Here is an 18,752-nt window from a genome sequence, read left to right as displayed (position 1 = left end):
GTTTGCAGATTACGCATTCCACACATGCTTTGTTGTGGTAAAAATGATCCCTGTTTTATGCCTTTTTAATTTGTTATTTTGTACTAACAGGGTGTAATAGTTAAAGTGCTACTATTTTTAAATAATGTACAGTAAAAACATTTTAACTTGTCTGAATCCAGCATTCGTGTTGAGTACAATAAATTTGTACATGGAGGTCAGTCTGCATTGAAATGAAAGCTTCTTGCGTGCTCCCTGCCTCTTTTTCTACATTATCGGTTACAATGTCATATGCAAATAATATGCAAATTAACAAATGACGTATTTCAGTGACTTATCGTAATGCCAATAGCTACTTTTCTTACTGAGGAGTTTGCAACACACGCGTTATCGCGCCTATGGCTTATTTGGATCAAGTATAGCAGGTAATTTTGTCACTCAATGATACTTCATTTAAATTTCAAACACACGTTAATTGGAAGCTAAAACGGTTTTTATGCATGCTAATTAGCTCGAAGATGCTAGCTTAGCCAAGGATACTACTTACGTTTGAGACTCCCCAGTATGGCGGCCTTAAAGGGGTGTGACAAAGCGCTCTTTCAAAAGTTTTAAGTGTTTTTAACTTCTTAGTTCTAGTATTTCAATTGTTGCATGATTGTAGTCAGCAGTGGATAACGTAATACGTAATTTCAACTTCCTTACGATGATTTGTGCAATTCATTTCACATAACAATAAACATGACAAACAATTTGGTTAATTTTGACGTGTAATTTTGACGTGTACCTTCTTCAGGTAAAGGTAAATTCCACGATTAATTTCCTTTTTCGCCCACATATTTCTGGTTTCACATTCATTTTACCACATGTATATATTAAAGACTGTTATTTTATGATTTTGCTAACTGCAACGTGTTGGACATGCTGATTGCAGTTAAAGTTCACTTCTTCCTAAATTAACCTGTTCACATTCTGTAGTTGCTGGTGCATAATAGCTAATCCATGCAGGCATTTAACATTTTAAGGACGACTCACGTTAATTTTTAACAAAGTTTAAGAGGTTTTTTATGCTGATGGCTGACAACCAACTTGTCAAGGTGAGGCCAGGTGTCAGTAGAATCAAATAAAACATCAAATAAAGTATGATTTCCTTACCAGGGAGCCAGTGTGTGGATTCCTGATCCAGATGCCGTGTGGGTGTCGGCTCAGCTTCTCCAGGACTACACGTGTGACGACAAACATGTATTGTTGCAACTTAATGGAGGGGAGGTGAGATGCTCATTACCCAAAGGTCACATCACTGGTCACCCACACACAGAACTAAACCCTCTCAGTAGAGTATAAAAATAATAAATAGTTTCTTCTCTTTTGGCAGGAGGCACGATATCCAGTGGCGGCACCCTCCGACCTCCCCCCGTTGGCTAACCCTGACATCTCTGAGGGCGAGAGTGACCTGACTGCACTCAGCTTCCTTCATGAGCCCGCCATTTTGCACAACCTGCGTGTTCGCTTTCTGGACTACAACAGTATCTACACATACTGTGGTGAGCTAGCTACTGTATGCTACACATGCTACACAATGCTACACCCCTTAACCAATTGGTTCATCAAGCTATTTGTTGTATACAGTATATATTTTTTTAGCATACCCTCGTGACCCAAGAGGATGAAGTGGCATAGAAAATGGATGTGTAAATATGTAGATGTGGAAATGTTTTTAACATTTATTACAATTTTGAGTAATTCTTTCTTTCATGACATTCTTTCAACAGTGTAGTGACTAAACCAAGAATTTATCCTTGCTAGGTATCGTCTTGGTGGCCATCAATCCCTATGATCAGCTGCCCATTTACGGCGAGGAAGTGATTGACGCTTACAGCGGTCAGGACATGGCCGACATGGAGCCTCACATCTTCTCTGTGGCTGAGGATGCCTATCGCACCATGATGAGGTCAGAGGTCACTGGCCTTTTTCCCCCCATTGGTTTTATTGAGCACCGCCTCTTTCATCTATATGTGCACAGGGAGGAGAAAAACCAGTCCATCATCATCAGTGGCGAGTCTGGCTCGGGGAAGACAGTCTCGGCCAAATTCACCATGAGATACTTCGCCGTGGTGGGGGGAGCTGCTCAGCAGACCAGCGTGGAGGACAAGGTGCTGGCCTCCAACCCCATCATGGAGGTAATGTACATTTGAACTGGAATACTTACCGAGAGTAGTTACTGAGGAACTACTGACGCACTAATGAGGACCTAATGACTAGTGGTTAGGGTTTCTAAACTTAACTTAGGGTTGTTACCTAAGTTTGTGTTCCTGAAACTTATTTTTGTGGCTAGGCCATCGGGAATGCCAAAACAACAAGGAACGACAACAGTAGTCGCTTTGGGAAGTACATCCAGATTGGCTTCAGCAGGAAAGGAGCCATCATAGGGGCCAACATGAGCACGTACCTGCTGGAGAAATCCAGGGTGGTCTTTCAGGTAACATTTACAAAAAAAAAAAAATGGTGGGTCACCAACCACGTAGGTAGAACGCATAGTACTTCATCTTCTATTCACAGGATGTATTACTCCTCTTGATGTGACATGAGTTTCATTGTAAGTCCTGCTGGCTTTTTAAGTGGCTTTTTGGACAACACATCAATGAGTCACGGATGTGTCACTGATCCATAGTTTTGTTTTTAGTTTTTATTTGATTTGGTTACGGCGGCACGGCGGTCGAGTGGTTAGCGTGCAGACCTCACAGCTGGGAGACCAGGGTTCAATTCTACCCTCAGCCATCTCTGTGTGGAGTTTGCATGTTCTCTGTGGGTTTTCTCCGGGTACTCCCGTTTCCTCCCACATTCCAAAAACATGCTAGGTTAATTGGCAACTCCAAATTGTCCATAGGTATGAATGTGAGTGTGAATGGTTGTTTGTCTATTTTTGCCCTGTGATTGGCTGGCGACCAGTCCAGGGTGTACCCCGCCTCTCGCCCGAAGACAGCTGGGATAGGCTCCAGCACCCCCGCGACCCTCGTGAGGAAAAAGCGGTAGAAAAGGAATGAATGAATGAATGATTTGGTTACCTATTGAACTGACATGATTTAAATTTGAACAAAATACCTTTTTTCAAAGCAGCATGTATTTTTAAACAATTTACCTTTTGATTTAAATCAAACAAGCTATAAAATTGTACAGCTTTTGTTTTGTGAAAAACATTAGTAGAAAATAGCCGTTAGTAGATTAGTATCCTGTGTCATCTCATTTTATCTTTATTGTCTTGTTAAAGGCCGCTCATCTATGAAAGTTAGGGGGGCTCCGGCAATTTCTGTGAAAAAGCACGGTGGTCAATGCCGTTGCAATGGGAAACATTTCAAAACAAAAAAGTGATATTAATATAACTAATTAGCTTCACATTTGTTGCAAGGTGGAATTTGTGCCCCCAATATCTGACAAAAACAAATTATTATGTTATTCACCTAAAGAAAGGACACCACTTGTCATCTTCTGGATTACCCCATTGCAACACCTGTATGTGTGTGTATTGTTCTTATGGACATTTTAGGCACCAGCCGAGAGAAACTACCACATCTTCTACCAGCTGTGTGCCTCCAGACAGTTGCCTGAAATGAGATCACTCAAACTGGGTGAGAGCATCAAGGAACCTCCTTCACGGTTCCCTTTAATGATGTTTCTATTTCTTTGTTACTTGTTTATTTTATTTGTTTCAATCCAGCCACTCCTGAGCATTTCCGCTACACCAACCAGGGAGGAGATGTAAACATACCGTGTACTGATGATGTGATGGAGATGGAGCGCACTCGCAATGCTTTCACCATTCTGGGTGGGAGCTTATTGACACACATTAAGACACACATTTGTTGTTATCGATATGTTTTTTTCCACTAAACTTGCAGGGGTGCTGCCAGAGCAGCAGATGGAGCTCTTCAGAATCTTGGCTGCTGTTCTTCACTTGGGGAACGTCAACATTCAAGCCAGCGGACGAAGTTCAGAGCGCAGCTACATTGATGTCAGTTTTAGATAGTTAGATAAAGATTTCATACAGAGGTCAAGTCCTTATGTTGATCTTCTTTCAGGCAGAAGACATCTCCCTGGCAATCTTCTCTAAGCTACTGGGGGTGGAGGCAGCTGTCATGGCCCATTGGTTGTGTCACCGCAGGCTGATCCTGGGAGGAGAAATGGTGGTCAAGCCCATTTCAGGCCAGCAGGCCATCGAAGCCCGAGATGCTCTGGCCAAGCACATCTACGAGCAGATGTTCAAGTGGACCGTGCACAGGCTCAACGCTGCCGTACGCAGTCATTCGGGTCGGGCCCGGTCCTTCATAGGGGTGCTAGACATCTACGGGTGTGTCCCTGAGCTGCAGGAGTGTTATCTTTCATTGCTTCGACTCACATCTTCTTCTTTGTGCAGCTTTGAGACGTTTGAGCGTAATAGTTTTGAACAGTTCTGCATCAACTACGCCAATGAAAAACTGCAGCAGCAGTTCAACCGGGTGAGTCATGTGACACCTCCATCAGATAGTGTTTTTGTATTTATAAATAATGTTGTTCCAAATGGTTGTATGTGGGCAGCATGTGTTCCACCTGGAACAGGAGGAATACGAACATGAGGAACTGACCTGGAGCAGGATCGAGTTTAGTGACAACCAAGAGTGTATTCTTCTCATCGAGGGACAGCTTGGCCTGTTGGACCTGTTGGATGAGGAGTGTAAGGTTAGTACCATACTCTTAATTAATTCATCAAGCTTCGGTTTAACGAGACTTTTAGAATGTTTGTTTGAACATTTTTGAGCTGTTTGCAAATAGTCTGTGGCTGCAGATCCAACTTTTCAATATAGGTAAGGATTATGTATTGGTTAAAAAACACTTTAGCCTATGTATTATTAATGTGTGGAGGCACTTCACGAAAGAATCTCATTCTGGGTATTATAAGAATTTATGTTGATGTATGGTATATAATGCTGTGTATATCGATATTATATCTTGTATGTATATCTTATTTCATATATCAGTCCAAATATTGGTATTGCCCCCCCCCCCCCCAAAAAAAATCCCATATCAGTCGGACTCTATTTTCTTCCATGTTTGCTTCTTGTGAAAGCAATTTCCATCTCCCAATACTTTCGTCCAAATAGTGTATACAGGTGGTCTTCAGTTAATGGTGTTCCCTGTTAAGGGTGTGCTCCCATAAATTAGCTAAAATATATAATTTTGGTCCATAAACACAGATAACTAGTTATATCATGCACTAGAGGAAGAATACATGCCACACACAGTACATGAATATAGTGTGTGCCTATGCAGCCACATTGAGGAAGAATAATTATAATTCATAATTAAAATCATAATTATGTATGGATTCCGTGCATGGTTACAAGGAGACCTCAGGGGAGTAGAGGACTTACATCACAGTCTGGGAAGGGAACTTGTTTGTAACCCAACGACCACTCTTAGCACACAGATGTTTCCTTTGTTTCATGCCCCCAGATGCCCAAAGGTTCAGACGACAGCTGGGTTCAGAAGCTGTACGACAAGCACCTGACAGGAAGAGGTCACCCTCACTTCCGTAAACCTCGCATGTCCAACAGCGCCTTCATCATCCTTCACTTTGCAGACATGGTCCGCACAAAGCCTGATGTGTGTCTTAAAACAAATACAAGAATGTAATCACATCACAGTTTGTGTGTTAGTGCAGGTCCAGTATGAAGGTGGCGGTTTCCTGGACAAGAATCGAGACACCATCTTTGAGGAGCTTGTCAATGTTTTGAAAGCAAGTCAGGTAAAATGTGCAAAATTCTGAATAAAGGGGAAACTCGGTTAGCATAATTAAACTGTTTCAGAAGGTCTGACGAAACCCGATAATAAAGATAATTAGAAAATTCCAGTGGAAATTTTGATGGGCCTGCAATCTGTGCTCTGAACCTCGGGCCGGTGTCTGCTGTGCCACGCCGCAGAGCAATGCCATGCGTACAATACATGAGGAATTTAGCAAAAAAGCAAACATGCTAACTGTTAGCAAGCTAGCATCTAGTGAGATGGCACTCTATAGTGAAAGTGTTAAGGCGGTCCTACAATATCCCTATATCACGCCATGTCTGTATAAGCCTTTAGATGTGAGGAATACAGCTAAAATGTTAGCATCCTATCATGCTAGCACCAAAAGTGCAGAGAAAGCATTCCTACATCATGCCATGTCTATATAGGCCAAAATTAAATAGCCAAAATAGCCAAAATTCCAACATGCTAACAGTTAGTGCTATCTTGCTAGGTGCCACCATGCTAAGTGGCGAAAGTGCCAAGGCAGTTAAGTAGTGTCCATACATCATGCCATGTGTGTATTTGCCTTTAGACATGAGTAAATTAGCTAAAATGCTAACATGCTAACAGTTATCATGCTAGCACCTAGCAAGAGAGCCTCAAGTACTGAAAGTGCCAAGGCTGTCCTATAACCTCCTTGCATAATACCATGTGTGTATTTGCCATCAAGTGGCCAGGCACTCCTGTGATGTCCGCACATGATGTCATGTGTTTTACAATCGCATGCAGCACTTGCATTGTCATGCTGTACTAAAGGGCAGAAAGGATACCAAACTATCGATTCCTGACATGATGATAACACAGCTTAATGCTGTATGATGGATTCTATGAAAATGTTGATATTTTGACACCCAAGTCATTTTAGATGACTGCAGTCACTGTACTTAATTAGAAAGATATAACTTTTAAAATGGCTGCACGGCCGCCGAGTGGTTAGCACTCAGGCCACACAGCTAGGAGACCAGAATTCGATTCCACACTTGGCCATCTCTGTGTGGAGTTTGCATGTTCTTCCCGTACATGTGTGGGTTTTCAAACATGCTAGATTAATTGGTGACTCCAAATTGTCCATAGGTATGAAAGTGAGTGTGAATGGTTGTTTGTCTATATGTGCCCCGTGATTGGCTGGCGACCAGTCCAGAGTGTACCTCGCCTCTCGCCTGAAGTCAGCTGGGATAGGCTCCAGCACCCCCACGACCCTTGTGAGGATAAGCGGTAGAAAATGAATAAATGAATGAATGAATATTACTTGACTTTTATGTATGGAAAAAACAAGCACTTTTTGTGGGGATTACAAAAATTTGGGCCATGAAGGTAATCTAGCTCACTCTTTGAATTTCTTGTGTGACACTATTCTCCACAAAAATTGTAAGTTGTGGGAAGTAAGAACACTCCAGTGTTACTATGTTATGATGGTTAACTTAACTTTCGTGACAACTTAGAAAGTCAAGTTTATTCGTTTCTGCATTTTTATATTAACAGTGCTTAAGTCATTTTTTTATGTGAAATATACACTGAAAATCCCCAAACTACCTGTGTGTATCTGTGTCAGTCGGAGCTAGTGGCTGAGTTGTTCCAGCAGCAGGAAAACAAACCCAGTGTGGCCAATGGAAGTGTCCACTCAGGAAGAAGAGCTCACAGGGAGCACAAGTTAACCGTGGGCTTTCAGGTGAACTTATTTTAGTTCCTACAACAGTGCTTTCTGTACCACCAAATGACCTGTGTCGCCTGGTTCTGTCAGTTTCGTCAGTCCTTGCAGCTGCTGATGGATATGCTGAACAGCACCACTCCTCACTATGTGCGCTGTATTAAACCCAATGACCTCAAGGAGCCCTTTATGTGAGTCCTTGCATCCAAGTCCTGTCATTTAGGTCACACAGAAACTTTAGAAAAGTACTTTTCAGGTTTGACCCAAAGAGGACGGTCCAGCAGCTGAGGGCCTGCGGAGTCCTTGAGACCATCCGGATCAGTGCTGCGGGTTTTCCATCCAGGTCATCACTTTTTGTGTCCTTCAGTCAATCAAATAATATACTCAAACTTTCTTAATCTGCATCTTCCCCAGATGGACGTACGAGGAGTTCTTCTTCAGGTACCGTGTTCTGCTGCGACAGTCCCAATGCTCTGGAGAAGTCCAACTCGCATGCCGCCAGGCTCTGCCTCAACTCATCCCTGACCCGGACCAGTTCGTCTTCGGAAAGACCAAAGTTTTTTTCCGGGCAGGGCAGGTGGCACTTCTGGAGAGGTTGAGAGCGGAAAGGCTTCGAATGGCCGCTGTGGTCCTTCAGAGTTGGGTCAGAGGATGGCTGGCCCGAATTCACTACACCAGGACCCTCTGGGCGACCATCACCATACAAAGATACTGCAGAGGAGCTTTGGCCAGGCGGTGAATGATAGCTTTGAATCATTCATTGTCTCTAAAATGATTTTGTGTTTATTTATACATTTGAACCCTACAAATATGTCTCTTTGCAGGCTGGCCTTGACCCTGCGTTACACCAAGGCTGCTCTGGTCATCCAGAAAACCTACCGCACGCTGGTGGCCAGAAACATGTTCCACCTGGTCCGTCAGGCCACCATAACCATCCAGGCCTTCATCCGAGGCACACTGACCCGCCGCAAACACAGACTGGTTAGCGTTGTGTATCCCTATCAACTCTCACCTCCAACTTCATCAACACAAAGGTGAAACTGTTTGTTTTTCCTCAGCTGGTGGCAGAACGAGCTGCCTCCCTGCTCCAGGCGAGAGTGCGAGGGTGGTTAGCGAGGAGGGCCTTCACAAGGTTTCGTGCTGCTGTGGTCTTCGCACAGTGCTGTGTACGTCGTCGTGCGGCCAAAAGGGAGCTGATGAAGCTCAAGACTGAAGCCCGCTCAGTGGAGAGGTACCGAGAGCTCACCAAGGGCATGGAGGTCAAACTGATGCAGCTGCAGATGAAAGCAGACCAGGTGGTGGGTGGAGGTTTGATTCTGTCTTTTTTTTATTAACGGTCTTCTTCCAACTTACTGTTCCATATTAAAGCAAGAATACACAGGTTGGGGTTACTATGGCAAGGATTTATGGCTAGGTTCTGATGTACAATGATCATGTGTCCAGGCGAGAGAGAATGCCTCCCTAAGAGAAAGCCTGCGTACTGAGCGAGAGGCAACCGCTAATGAACTCTGTGCTCTGAGAGCAACAATACAGAAACTTGAAGAACATCAGAAGCACTTCACTGCTCGTCCTGTGTCTATCATGAGTGAGGAGGAGGAGCAGGAAAGGAGTCGAGCAGAGGAGAAGGCTGTTCAGGAGCTCCTCCAGTTAACACAAGTAAGACTGGACCTGTCACGATAACAAATTGTGCTGGTTGATAATTGTGCAACAAATGATTGATATTCGATATTATCAGGAACATTTTTAGACATGTTTTCATTAATTATTGTTATGAGAGGTGTAATTCACATTTGAACCACTAGCAGGTGGAAGCGCTGCAGAGAGAGAAGGCCTCACTGAGCACTGAAAGAGACCATTTGTCTGCATGTCTTCTACAGCAGGAACAAGCACAAGAAGGTACATGGGTTTGCCACTTGTCGACTTGAATCTCTCACACTTTTCATGTAACTTGCGGTCTCTGCACAGCTCTTGTGCAGCAAGCGGTGTCTCATGCCACGGCAGCCGTGAGGGTGGAGCTGGACGAAGAGAGGAGGAAGCACCAAGGACTCTTGAGAGAGTTCACCAGGCTGGAGCAGCGATATGACAACCTGAGGGAGATGAGTCAACTCACACAGGTCCAGAAATACAAATGACATGATGGTGTATTTATTATTTAACACATGCACTACAGGTAATGAGTTTCTTTCTCACTATGCAGGGCATTAAGGGCCACAGAAGGACAGACTCCACTCAGAGCTTAGACCCTCTCTCACCATCACCTCAGTCTCTCACCCCACTGACCCTCTCCCCCTTCACATCCGCCTTCCCGTCTCCTGAGGAGGTCCGCAGGGTCAGTGTGACGTCTCCCATCCCAGAAACAAGAGTGTGGAGTCTGGAAACATCAATGGTTTGGGACAAATTTATTCTATCTTCAAGTTTTGTTGATCTTCATGTTCCATGTTTTACTATCAAGTTCATTTTGTTTTTCAGATGTCCCACAATAGTGTATTGGGAGTGTATTAATGTTAATCAAAAATGGTTAAAAACAACCAATTACCTAAAATGTCATCCAATATTTCTCTACAAGAGAGGAGAAATATGATCTCAGGGAAGAACTAAATCTGAAACACTTATATGCTAGGACTATGTTAAAAAGCATTAGCATTAGTATAGCATTTCAGTATGTGGAATCAAACTGTGGAATAGATTAAGTAAGACTCTCAAACAATGCACAACGATGAGCCACTTCAAGAAACAATACAAGCAGTTGATGTTTGCTAAATACAAGGATGAAGAGTCTTGAACCAGTCATGATGTGCTATATATCTCACTATATTGACACTTACTATGGTACCCATTATGTCATTGTATGGTCATATCACCTTGTACTTCGGTACGTGACAAAAAATAAAAGATAACAAATTAATAATTAAAAAAATGTAAATTATATTAGGAAAGCAGGAAGTGAACAAATGTAACAGTTACTGATTGTAAAAGTACCAGATGGAGGGGTAGGATTTAATAAGCATTACCATTACATGGGGAAGGTTCATTTAGCGAGGGGTGGGTCATGTCCACACGGAACTTCAGGATGTCTTGGAAAGCTGCAACTTCGAAAACAACAGTTTGAGTGCCTCATCTCTCAAAAGTGTAGCAAAGAAGTGACATAGAGGATAAATATTATCATCTTTGGTGCATATAAGCAGGCCATCGGGTCACATATTAATATAAGAACATCAAAAGTCAATTTTACATAATTGGGAACCTTTAAATACTTGCTTCTACTTCAAATTTGGCTCATTTATGATTGCAGGACCAGCTGATGGACATGATGGACGTGACCAAAGAGGCTGCAGTGAAGCTGAACCAAGAGGACCTGGCACATGCCTACGACGCCGTACGAGTGGCCAACAAGTGCGCTGTCACTCATTAATTTGTCCTAATTCAATCAGGACTAATTCAAAGTGTTGTTTTTATCCTGCTTGTCTTTTGCACTTGTCCAGGATTCTGGAGAGTCAGTTGCAAAGTCAGCGCAGCCAGTGGGAGCAGGAAGTGGCTATGCTTAAGTGTCAGCTGAGTCAAACCTCTTCTGGATTGTCTGCCCATCAACAGGTCCCACCTTTCTGTACAGTCAACGGCCAAATTTCCATGCAGTTATATATCGTGATTGACTATGTGTGTGTGCGTGAAGGCGCTACTGGAGGCCCGTGAGCAGGAGTGTGTGAGGCCGAGGAAGGAGCTGAAGGAACTTAGGAACACCGTTCCAATCCGACGCTTCCTGACACAAGGTGAGCGCTCAAGGAATCATGGGTATAAAAATGAAGCACACTAAAGGTTGTTTTTTTTTTCCTTTGTAGTATTCCCATCAACATTTCTCGCTGAGAGCTCATCTTCATCCAATCAACAGAAAGCAACCTCAACAACTGGTCTGCTTGAATGCAAGAAAAGAGATGAGAACAAACTCATAAAGAATCTCATCACAGGTGAGACATCTTCATCTTCTCTAGGGATGCTTCGATTGATGCCGATCACCTCTGACTATTTCAGTCTTTCGTGATGCCTGTGTGCAGTGTAGCGTCTTGCTCTTGCACGTTAGCACGTTAAACAGCTTTAATTTAATACAGCATTTGAAGAACAAACACTTGACGGAGTCTGGTGAGTTTTTGAGGTTCACATTGCAGCATCAGACAAACAGCAGCTAACGCAGGCTTAGCAAATAACCTGAAAAAGAATTGAAGAAGTAAATCAAATGTTTTTGTCTTAAATAAGATGACTTTATGGTTCTAATCAGCAGCATAAAACCGGAGTGTCCATGATCTTCAACATTTTCCTTAAGTAGTCTTTCTTGTCTTGGGGTTCAGACATCCGCACAGACATTGCAGTGTCTCTGTCTCCCGGGCTGCCTGCCAGCGTGGTGTTTCTGTGTGTTCGCCAGGCGGACTGCAGAGGGGATCAAACCAGCGCCTACTCCCTTTGTCGCGCTGCCGTCACCGCCATGAAGACGGCACTGAAGGTAACAGCTCACATTTGGAATAGGTACACATTTTAGATAGAGAGAGCCAACGATTTCCCTTTGTTTGGTTGAATTTGGTTCAATAATCAAACTGAATAATCAAATAATAAAATAAGCAACAGTTCATATGATACACACAGAGTAATGAACTATTTCATGCGCTTGTCTCCTTCCTGCTCCGTTGTCCTTGCGTCATGAGGCGTTCAGGTGCTCATAATTGTAAGAAATTTTCATTTTTCTTCACTTACTACCTATGACAACTGGTGTACCCCTGTGGGTACGTGTACCCCACTTTGGGAACGTAGGGCCTCGACCTAATGTTGTGACCAGCAATTGTATAATTGCAATTTTAATGCCTAAGTAATACTCATTCATTCATTTTCTACCGCTTTTTCCTCACGAGGGTCGCGGGGGGTGCTGGAGCCTATCCCAGCTGTCTTCGGGCGAAAGGCGGGGTACACCCTGGACTGGTCGCCAGCCAATCACAGGGCACATATAGACAAACAACCATTCACACTCGCATTCATACCTATGGACAATTTGGAGTGGCCAATTAACCTAGCATGTTTTTGGAATGTGGGAGGAAACCGGAGTACCCGGAGAAACCTAAGTAATGCTATTAATACTAAATAAAAAATGGATCAATTATATATGTTGAATGAATTTTAAACAGAATAAGAAATGCATGTATTCTACCTTATCTACCCCCAAGGCAGGGATTGTATGATTGCAATTTTAATGCATGCATAAAGTGCAGTTAACAAAAAATGTCCAAGGTCGCTGTTTATATTTCCTAACATTATGAGTCAGTGAGTGAACTACAAACCAAGGCGACATTATTCATGATAAAGTTACAAAGTAGGCCAATAGAAATAAATAGGGAATGTTTCATCAAATTCTGTGGGTGAGGTGTATGGTCACCTAGCAACACGCCATGTGTCATTTTCTTCACACACTGTCTTGCCTTCCAGAAACATACCAATGATGTATCCATGACTGCCATGTGGCTGAAAAACATCTGTCTGTTTCATGACCTGCTGAGCCAGCATGACCCAAAACAGGTCGAAAGAACATTTATTAATGAAAATACACACGTATCGATGAGGATATGAAAGGGTTATTCTTATCATTTCAGACAAATGATCCAGAAGAGGTACAGCCACTCCACTTTGACTTGAGTGACTCCATCCGCACCCTGAGTGACCTCCGTATCCAGGCCTATCAGCAGCTCATCGCCATCACAGAGACGCGACTGCAAAACTTCCTAGGTGCCACGAAAGTGAAGATGACCCCCTTTACGCTCCCACTACCTTCATCTCACCTCTTCATGTCTTCCTCAGCCACTGCCTTGTTGGAAGGCGAAGACGTCCCGGGCTTGACGCCGGTGGGCTCCCGGAAGCGAGCGGGCTCGGCGCCAAGGACCGCAAAGGCTGACACTCCCACAGTGGCCTCGGTGCTGAGGGAGCTGGGGGTCCTCCACGCCGCCATGTCCCATCAGGCTTTGCACCCGGCGTTGATGCAGCAAGCCTTCCACCAGCTCACTTACTTCATCTCTGCCTCTGCTCTCAACAGCCTGCTGCTCAGGAAGGACGTGTGCTGCTGCAGTCGTGGCATACTCATACGGTACGCAGGCAAACATGAATAATAATGATGAAAATGAATGAATATGAATTGTCTTTTGTGTATATGTGTCTCTATGACAGCCTCAATGTGAGTCAGCTGGAGGAGTGGTTGCGTAGCCGTGGTTTACAGACAGAGGGCGCTGCAGCCTCCATGGAGCCCCTCATCCAGGCTGTTCAGCTGCTGCAGGTCGGGAAAAGGACTGAGAAGGATGCAGCCGCCCTTCTGCAGACATGCACTGCCCTCAGCAGCCAGCAGGTGGCTCCCTGTACTAAGACCAAGTTTCCATCTGTGTCGGTGGACATGATGTTAAGTAGGTGCTACCATGTGTCCCATAGATTGTGAGGATCCTCAGCAACTACACGCCTCACGGTGACTTCGATGAAAAAGTCTCTCTCAATTTCATCCGCACGGTCCAGGTACGGTTGGAATGGTCATGTACTGTATCATAGCCAATGTCTCATAGTAGAAGTCTCATGTCTCATACCTCCTCCAAACAGGGGCTCCTCAAAGGCGGTGAACACACGCAATACCGGCAGCTTCTCCTGGATATAAAGTGGGAGTTTCCCGTCACGTTCCCCGATGCCACTCCTCCTGTCGTACGTGCAGACATGTTGGTCATCCCGGATTCCCTCAAGATCTCCTTCCTACGCAGAGTATAAACGCCGTCCTGCAAATGAAGTGGAAAGTACAACAAGGAAAACCCCCACAATTTTCCCATATTTTATTGGAAGCAGAAACACGAGACTGCAGTCCCAGTAAACCTCAACGCCCAAAACCATAATATTAAAAAAAAACAAACATTAGAAACATCTCCTGTATAAAAAAAGTCCCATGCGACTACTTTGTACCACTAGACATTATCATCATCATCATCATCAGTAATACATATTTATATATTCACAAACATTTGAAAAATAAATCTCAAAATAAAGGAGACAACATCAAATAATAAATATATGCGCGTGCTGGCACGATGCTTCTTTTTTTTTTTTTTTCTTACAACGTTCCTATCATGCACCACTTGTGGAAGTACAGGACAGTGCACGTGAGCCACCGTGCAGAACATGCACGTCTGTCCTCTTGTATGGATGTGTGCTTTTTCTTTGTGCTTCCGTCCCAGAGACGTCTGCGTGCCCACCCTGAAACATGGCGGCGTCATCGTCAACAGCAGTAAATAGAGATATTTCGTGGCATTAGCAGCTATGTGACAACGTCCACATGTCCTCCACACCAGACTGGCACTGAATTGGACTGATTCCTTCACAGCCACACAACCTGTGTATGTTACCACTGCATCAGTGAGAAGCAGTACGAGGACCACACTGATGATAGTAAATAACCTGAAATATTACAAGAAAAAAATATTCATTTTACCAGTTTACAAGTTGTCATGTTAGAAGAGGAAATGTGTAATCTTCACAAAATGAAGTATCTTTAAGAAATAAAACTGATATGAGTCAATTTGTCTTATGACATCATTACTCTTCAAAAACAGGTTTTGAGTAGTATTACTACTTTTTTCCTGTAATATTCCAACTTCATTCTGTTGGAAATATGACTTTTCTTATACATTTTTGGGACGCAACGCTACATGTTGTATTCTCATTACTTTTTTTCCCTCAGAAATTCTAACTACATTATGACTTTAATCGCATAAGATTTTTTTCTCTTGTTTTTTTTGCCATACTATCGTGAAAATGTAAACTTTTTTTTATCTGGTAATAGGACTTAACTCTTGTAATGTTACCATTTTCTCAAAAAATGTGTTACTCTAACATTACACCTTTATCTCTTAAGTCTTTTTGCTTGTTGCACTACAGTTTGATGACTTTGATGGCTACCTTTTCCCTCTATTTTCCAATGACTCACAAAATGTTCCTACTTTTTTCTTATAACATGACTTTCCCCTGTAATTTTCATTTTTTTGTCCAGTGTGGCCCTAATACTCCTTCATGAACAAACAACAGAGTTCAAGTCCCACCAGCACTGATATTCCTCAAAGTAAATACACAGTCATTCATCTGTAGTAACGTTTGGCTCGTGACATGAAAGACAAAATGTCAAACTCTTGTGCTGATATAAGAATGTAAACATTATGAGACGACTACTTTGATTCTATAGATTAGATGCATAGAGTTCCAATCTAACACTTGAAGAAGGAAGGCCAAAAATAGAATGACAACAACAAGAACAAAAAAAAAACACCCTGTGACCTTACAGTATATTCATACACATAATTTCTTCCAGTGATGACTTTATGGTCAGAATGGTTGATTTGACACGGAATTCAGGTCAGTACTGTACACTCCTGGATTCCAGGACAGTGGAACCCCCAAAGTGAGCGTCTGCAGGACGCGTCTCTGTCCTGGGTGCTGAATGCCACATGGCTAAGCTCCTTTGTTGTGTTTACCGTTACATTAGTCATTCATTCATTTTCTTCCGCTTTTTCCGACCGAGGGTCGGAGGGGGGGTGCTGGAGCCTATCCCAGCTGTCTTTGGGCGAGAGGCGGGGTACACCCTGGACTGGTCGCCAGCCAATCACAAGGCACATATAGACAAACAACCATTCACACTCACATTCAAACCTATGGACAATTTGGAGTCACCAATTAACCTAGCATGTTTTTGGAATGTGGGAGGAATCCGGAGTACCCGGAGAAAACCCACGCATGCACTCCACACAGAGATGGCCGAGGGTGGAATCGAACCCTGGTCCTCCTAGCTGTGAGGTCTCTGCGCTAACCACTCGACCGCCCCCGTTACATTATATATTTCATAATATATTTATTATATATTAATATATATATATTTAATAATATAAAAGATGAATTTTACATGATTGTTTTCTTAAGTGCTAATATGTTACTTTAAAGATTGCTTGTAGAATTAATAAAGGTGACAGTTTGATGCTGGAACTGATTATTTCCCTCACGGTGTCTTTTTATGGGGAATTGGACTTTGGAGGCTCCACTGTCTACTATACCTTTAAAATAATCACAGATTATCATCAGAATGCATGAAGATATGACGTTGTACACTCCTTGTACCAATCAGAGTCCTCCATTTGTTAACCAGCCCTTTTAGCAGAGGTCGCACTTTCCCTTCTGGTTTACTGCTAATTGTGCTTTGATGGCATTACCCACATAGACGTGTTAGTGCGTCAGGGAATTTCTCAATCTGGAATGTTTACAGTAACAAAGTCAGATTAGCCAAAGTATGACACAAAAATAAATGATCTCTCTCACACAAACACGCACACACACATATACACAGTTTGTCATCATGAGGACAATGGTGAGGAGACAGAAGGCATTGACGGTGTCAGGCAGTGTGCTCTGTTCCAGAATCAAGTAACACTCCTGAATGATACGCTATATAAGGTCACGTACAGTATGACTAATGACTACATTTCACTAGAAATATCATGAAAGCTTCCACCGGAATTAAACGGTGCTTTCATTTGCTTGGAATGTCTGTGTCCTTTAACCTCGCCATTGTGCTTGGGTATATACTAGCAACTATCCAAAAGTGCTTCCTCAGAAAGAAAGGGACAAAACAGGAAGGAAAATGGCTTTAAGATATTAAGGAGTAAAATAATCTTAGGACAAGGGAAAAAAACTTGCAGTTTCAGAACATTTTTTAAAAATGAAATTTTATAATTATTTTATATTGTTACCATGTTATATTGAAATATTCAACTGAAAACTTCTTTCTCGAAAAGTTACAACTTGTTCCACGTGATACTACTACTGTACAATCGTATGTTTTTGTTTAACGATAATATTACTTCAATTCATTTCAGTTCAAGTTTTTTTTGCCAAACATTAGGCCTATTTTGCACGATATATATAAAGTGATAACTTTTTCTCAAAATTTTAATATATTTTCCTGTGACTGTGACTTTGTTCTCAAGAATTTGGGATTTTTTTTCGCTCTTTTTTTTCCAAAAAGTTGTGTGTAACACTACAACTTTTAGGGTTATTTTCTCGTAACATATGTACTGATTTTTCTTGTTATGTTAGGATTGTTATTGTCTAAACATTTGATTAATAATTGAGATTTTCTTTCTTACAAGAATTAGACTTTGTGGAAAAATGATGTATAATTTCTCGTAACTTTTTTATGTCATTACTTTTTTCTTGCAATATAAATGTCGTCTTATTCTTAGACTATTTCTGACTTCTTCTTTCTTCCTCTCATATCATTAGAACTTTCTCTCATAATATATTTCTTATATTAATATATTATTAGTTTGATACTTTGATACTTCTCAAAAAACTTATCATTTCCATCATTTCTTTCAAGCAACGGTAACATTCCAAACATCTTGTAACACTTTTTTGATCAATGAACTACTTTTTTTCCTCAATAATTACATTTTGTTCTTATAATGTTGCAATTTCATTCTGAAAAATATACTTCTTTGTTGTGACGTAATATAACATAACATAATGATATTATTTGTTCTTGTCAGCATGGCTGTAATGCTCCTCCATAAAGCAGAGCAGAACACACACACTCATACACACTGTGTTTGCCATCACATAGACGAGGGTGAAGGAGACAGAAGGCATTGAGGGTGTCAGGCAGTGTCCTCTGTTCCGACTCTCTGAAGGCGCTTCCTCAGAAAGAAGGGGGAAGTGGGGACAAACATGGCTACAAGATACTGTATGCGACACCCTGTGCAGCCGAATGAGACACGTGTAACGGCACGAGTGATATAGACCCAATGTTATTATTCCATAATGATGAACGCACGTGGCTCCCATTGGAATGAATGTATTTACAGCACCGGAATGCCAGGTGGCTGTGGTCCCATCTGTCAGAAATCCACTTAGCTGCGGCCCTCCTCGGCGGAGCGCTGGTCTGACTTGAGCTTGACAAACTCCTTGGCCACGTCGTCGTTGTTGCGCTGCGACAGGATGCGCAGCACGGTCAGACCCGTCTCGTCCATGTGGATACGCTTGCCCAGTGGCAGCCAGCAGGCCACGCTGCCTTTGGAGGCCACCTCCTTCAGCTGGAGCACAGCCATGCCCACCGTGCGGTCCTCGCGGGCGAAGCAGTAGTCCTTGACGCACACCTGAAGCTCATAGCACTCGGGGCCCACCTCGCTGCTCAGAGTGCTGATGAGGGGGGAGGACGAGATGAGTCGTGGAAAACTGTAGTACAAGTAGCACTGGTGCTACGCTCTAATGG

The 18,752-nt window shown here is 42.8% G+C and overlaps 2 protein-coding genes across 3 annotated transcripts in view; one reads left to right on the top strand and one right to left on the bottom strand.

The window, feature by feature from the left end:
• Positions 1-949: 949 nt before the first annotated feature.
• On the top strand, positions 950-15,049 carry si:dkey-110c1.10 (unconventional myosin-Vb). 2 transcript variants are annotated; one of them, XM_058074081.1, is made up of 35 exons: positions 950-1,073; positions 1,135-1,245; positions 1,352-1,520; positions 1,783-1,927; positions 2,000-2,156; positions 2,312-2,455; positions 3,521-3,602; positions 3,692-3,799; positions 3,873-3,985; positions 4,053-4,321; positions 4,388-4,469; positions 4,549-4,689; positions 5,464-5,595; positions 5,672-5,755; positions 7,346-7,462; positions 7,535-7,632; positions 7,698-7,784; positions 7,856-8,176; positions 8,266-8,422; positions 8,500-8,739; positions 8,885-9,097; positions 9,244-9,337; positions 9,407-9,555; positions 9,639-9,827; positions 10,734-10,834; positions 10,924-11,032; positions 11,112-11,208; positions 11,278-11,403; positions 11,782-11,933; positions 12,905-12,994; positions 13,069-13,201; positions 13,274-13,556; positions 13,637-13,811; positions 13,892-13,972; positions 14,054-15,049. In XM_058074081.1, exons 1-35 carry the CDS (start codon positions 1,044-1,046, stop codon positions 14,213-14,215), a joined length of 4,941 nt encoding a protein of 1,646 aa, XP_057930064.1. In that variant the 5' UTR covers positions 950-1,043; the 3' UTR covers positions 14,216-15,049. The 2 variants fall into 2 exon arrangements, with proteins under 2 accessions (XP_057930064.1, XP_057930063.1); XM_058074080.1 differs by having other exon boundaries at positions 4,053-4,469.
• The window catches only part of unc13a (unc-13 homolog A (C. elegans)), a 49,990-nt gene continuing 45,004 nt past the window's right edge, over positions 13,767-18,752 (bottom strand). The window contains exon 42 of the mRNA XM_058074091.1: positions 13,767-18,679. Within this exon, the coding sequence (XP_057930074.1) occupies positions 18,391-18,679 (289 nt within the window). The 3' untranslated portion in view covers positions 13,767-18,390. The remainder of the gene's footprint in view (positions 18,680-18,752) is intronic.

The sequence above is a fragment of the Doryrhamphus excisus genome, chromosome 5 (genome assembly GCF_030265055.1).
Source record: "Doryrhamphus excisus isolate RoL2022-K1 chromosome 5, RoL_Dexc_1.0, whole genome shotgun sequence".
Taxonomy (NCBI): Eukaryota; Metazoa; Chordata; class Actinopteri; order Syngnathiformes; family Syngnathidae; genus Doryrhamphus; species Doryrhamphus excisus.
This window is presented reverse-complemented; position numbering and strand designations above follow the sequence as displayed.

Excerpts from the sequence above, each read along its gene's own strand:
- si:dkey-110c1.10 (XM_058074080.1), top strand. The coding sequence starts at position 1,044 with ATGCTGATGGCTGACAACCAACTTGTCAAG. Across the intron at positions 8,177-8,265 it reads AGAGGAGCTTTGGCCAGGCG|GCTGGCCTTGACCCTGCGTT; the intron begins GTGAATGATAGC and ends GTCTCTTTGCAG. Across the intron at positions 9,556-9,638 it reads AGATGAGTCAACTCACACAG|GGCATTAAGGGCCACAGAAG; the intron begins GTCCAGAAATAC and ends CTCACTATGCAG.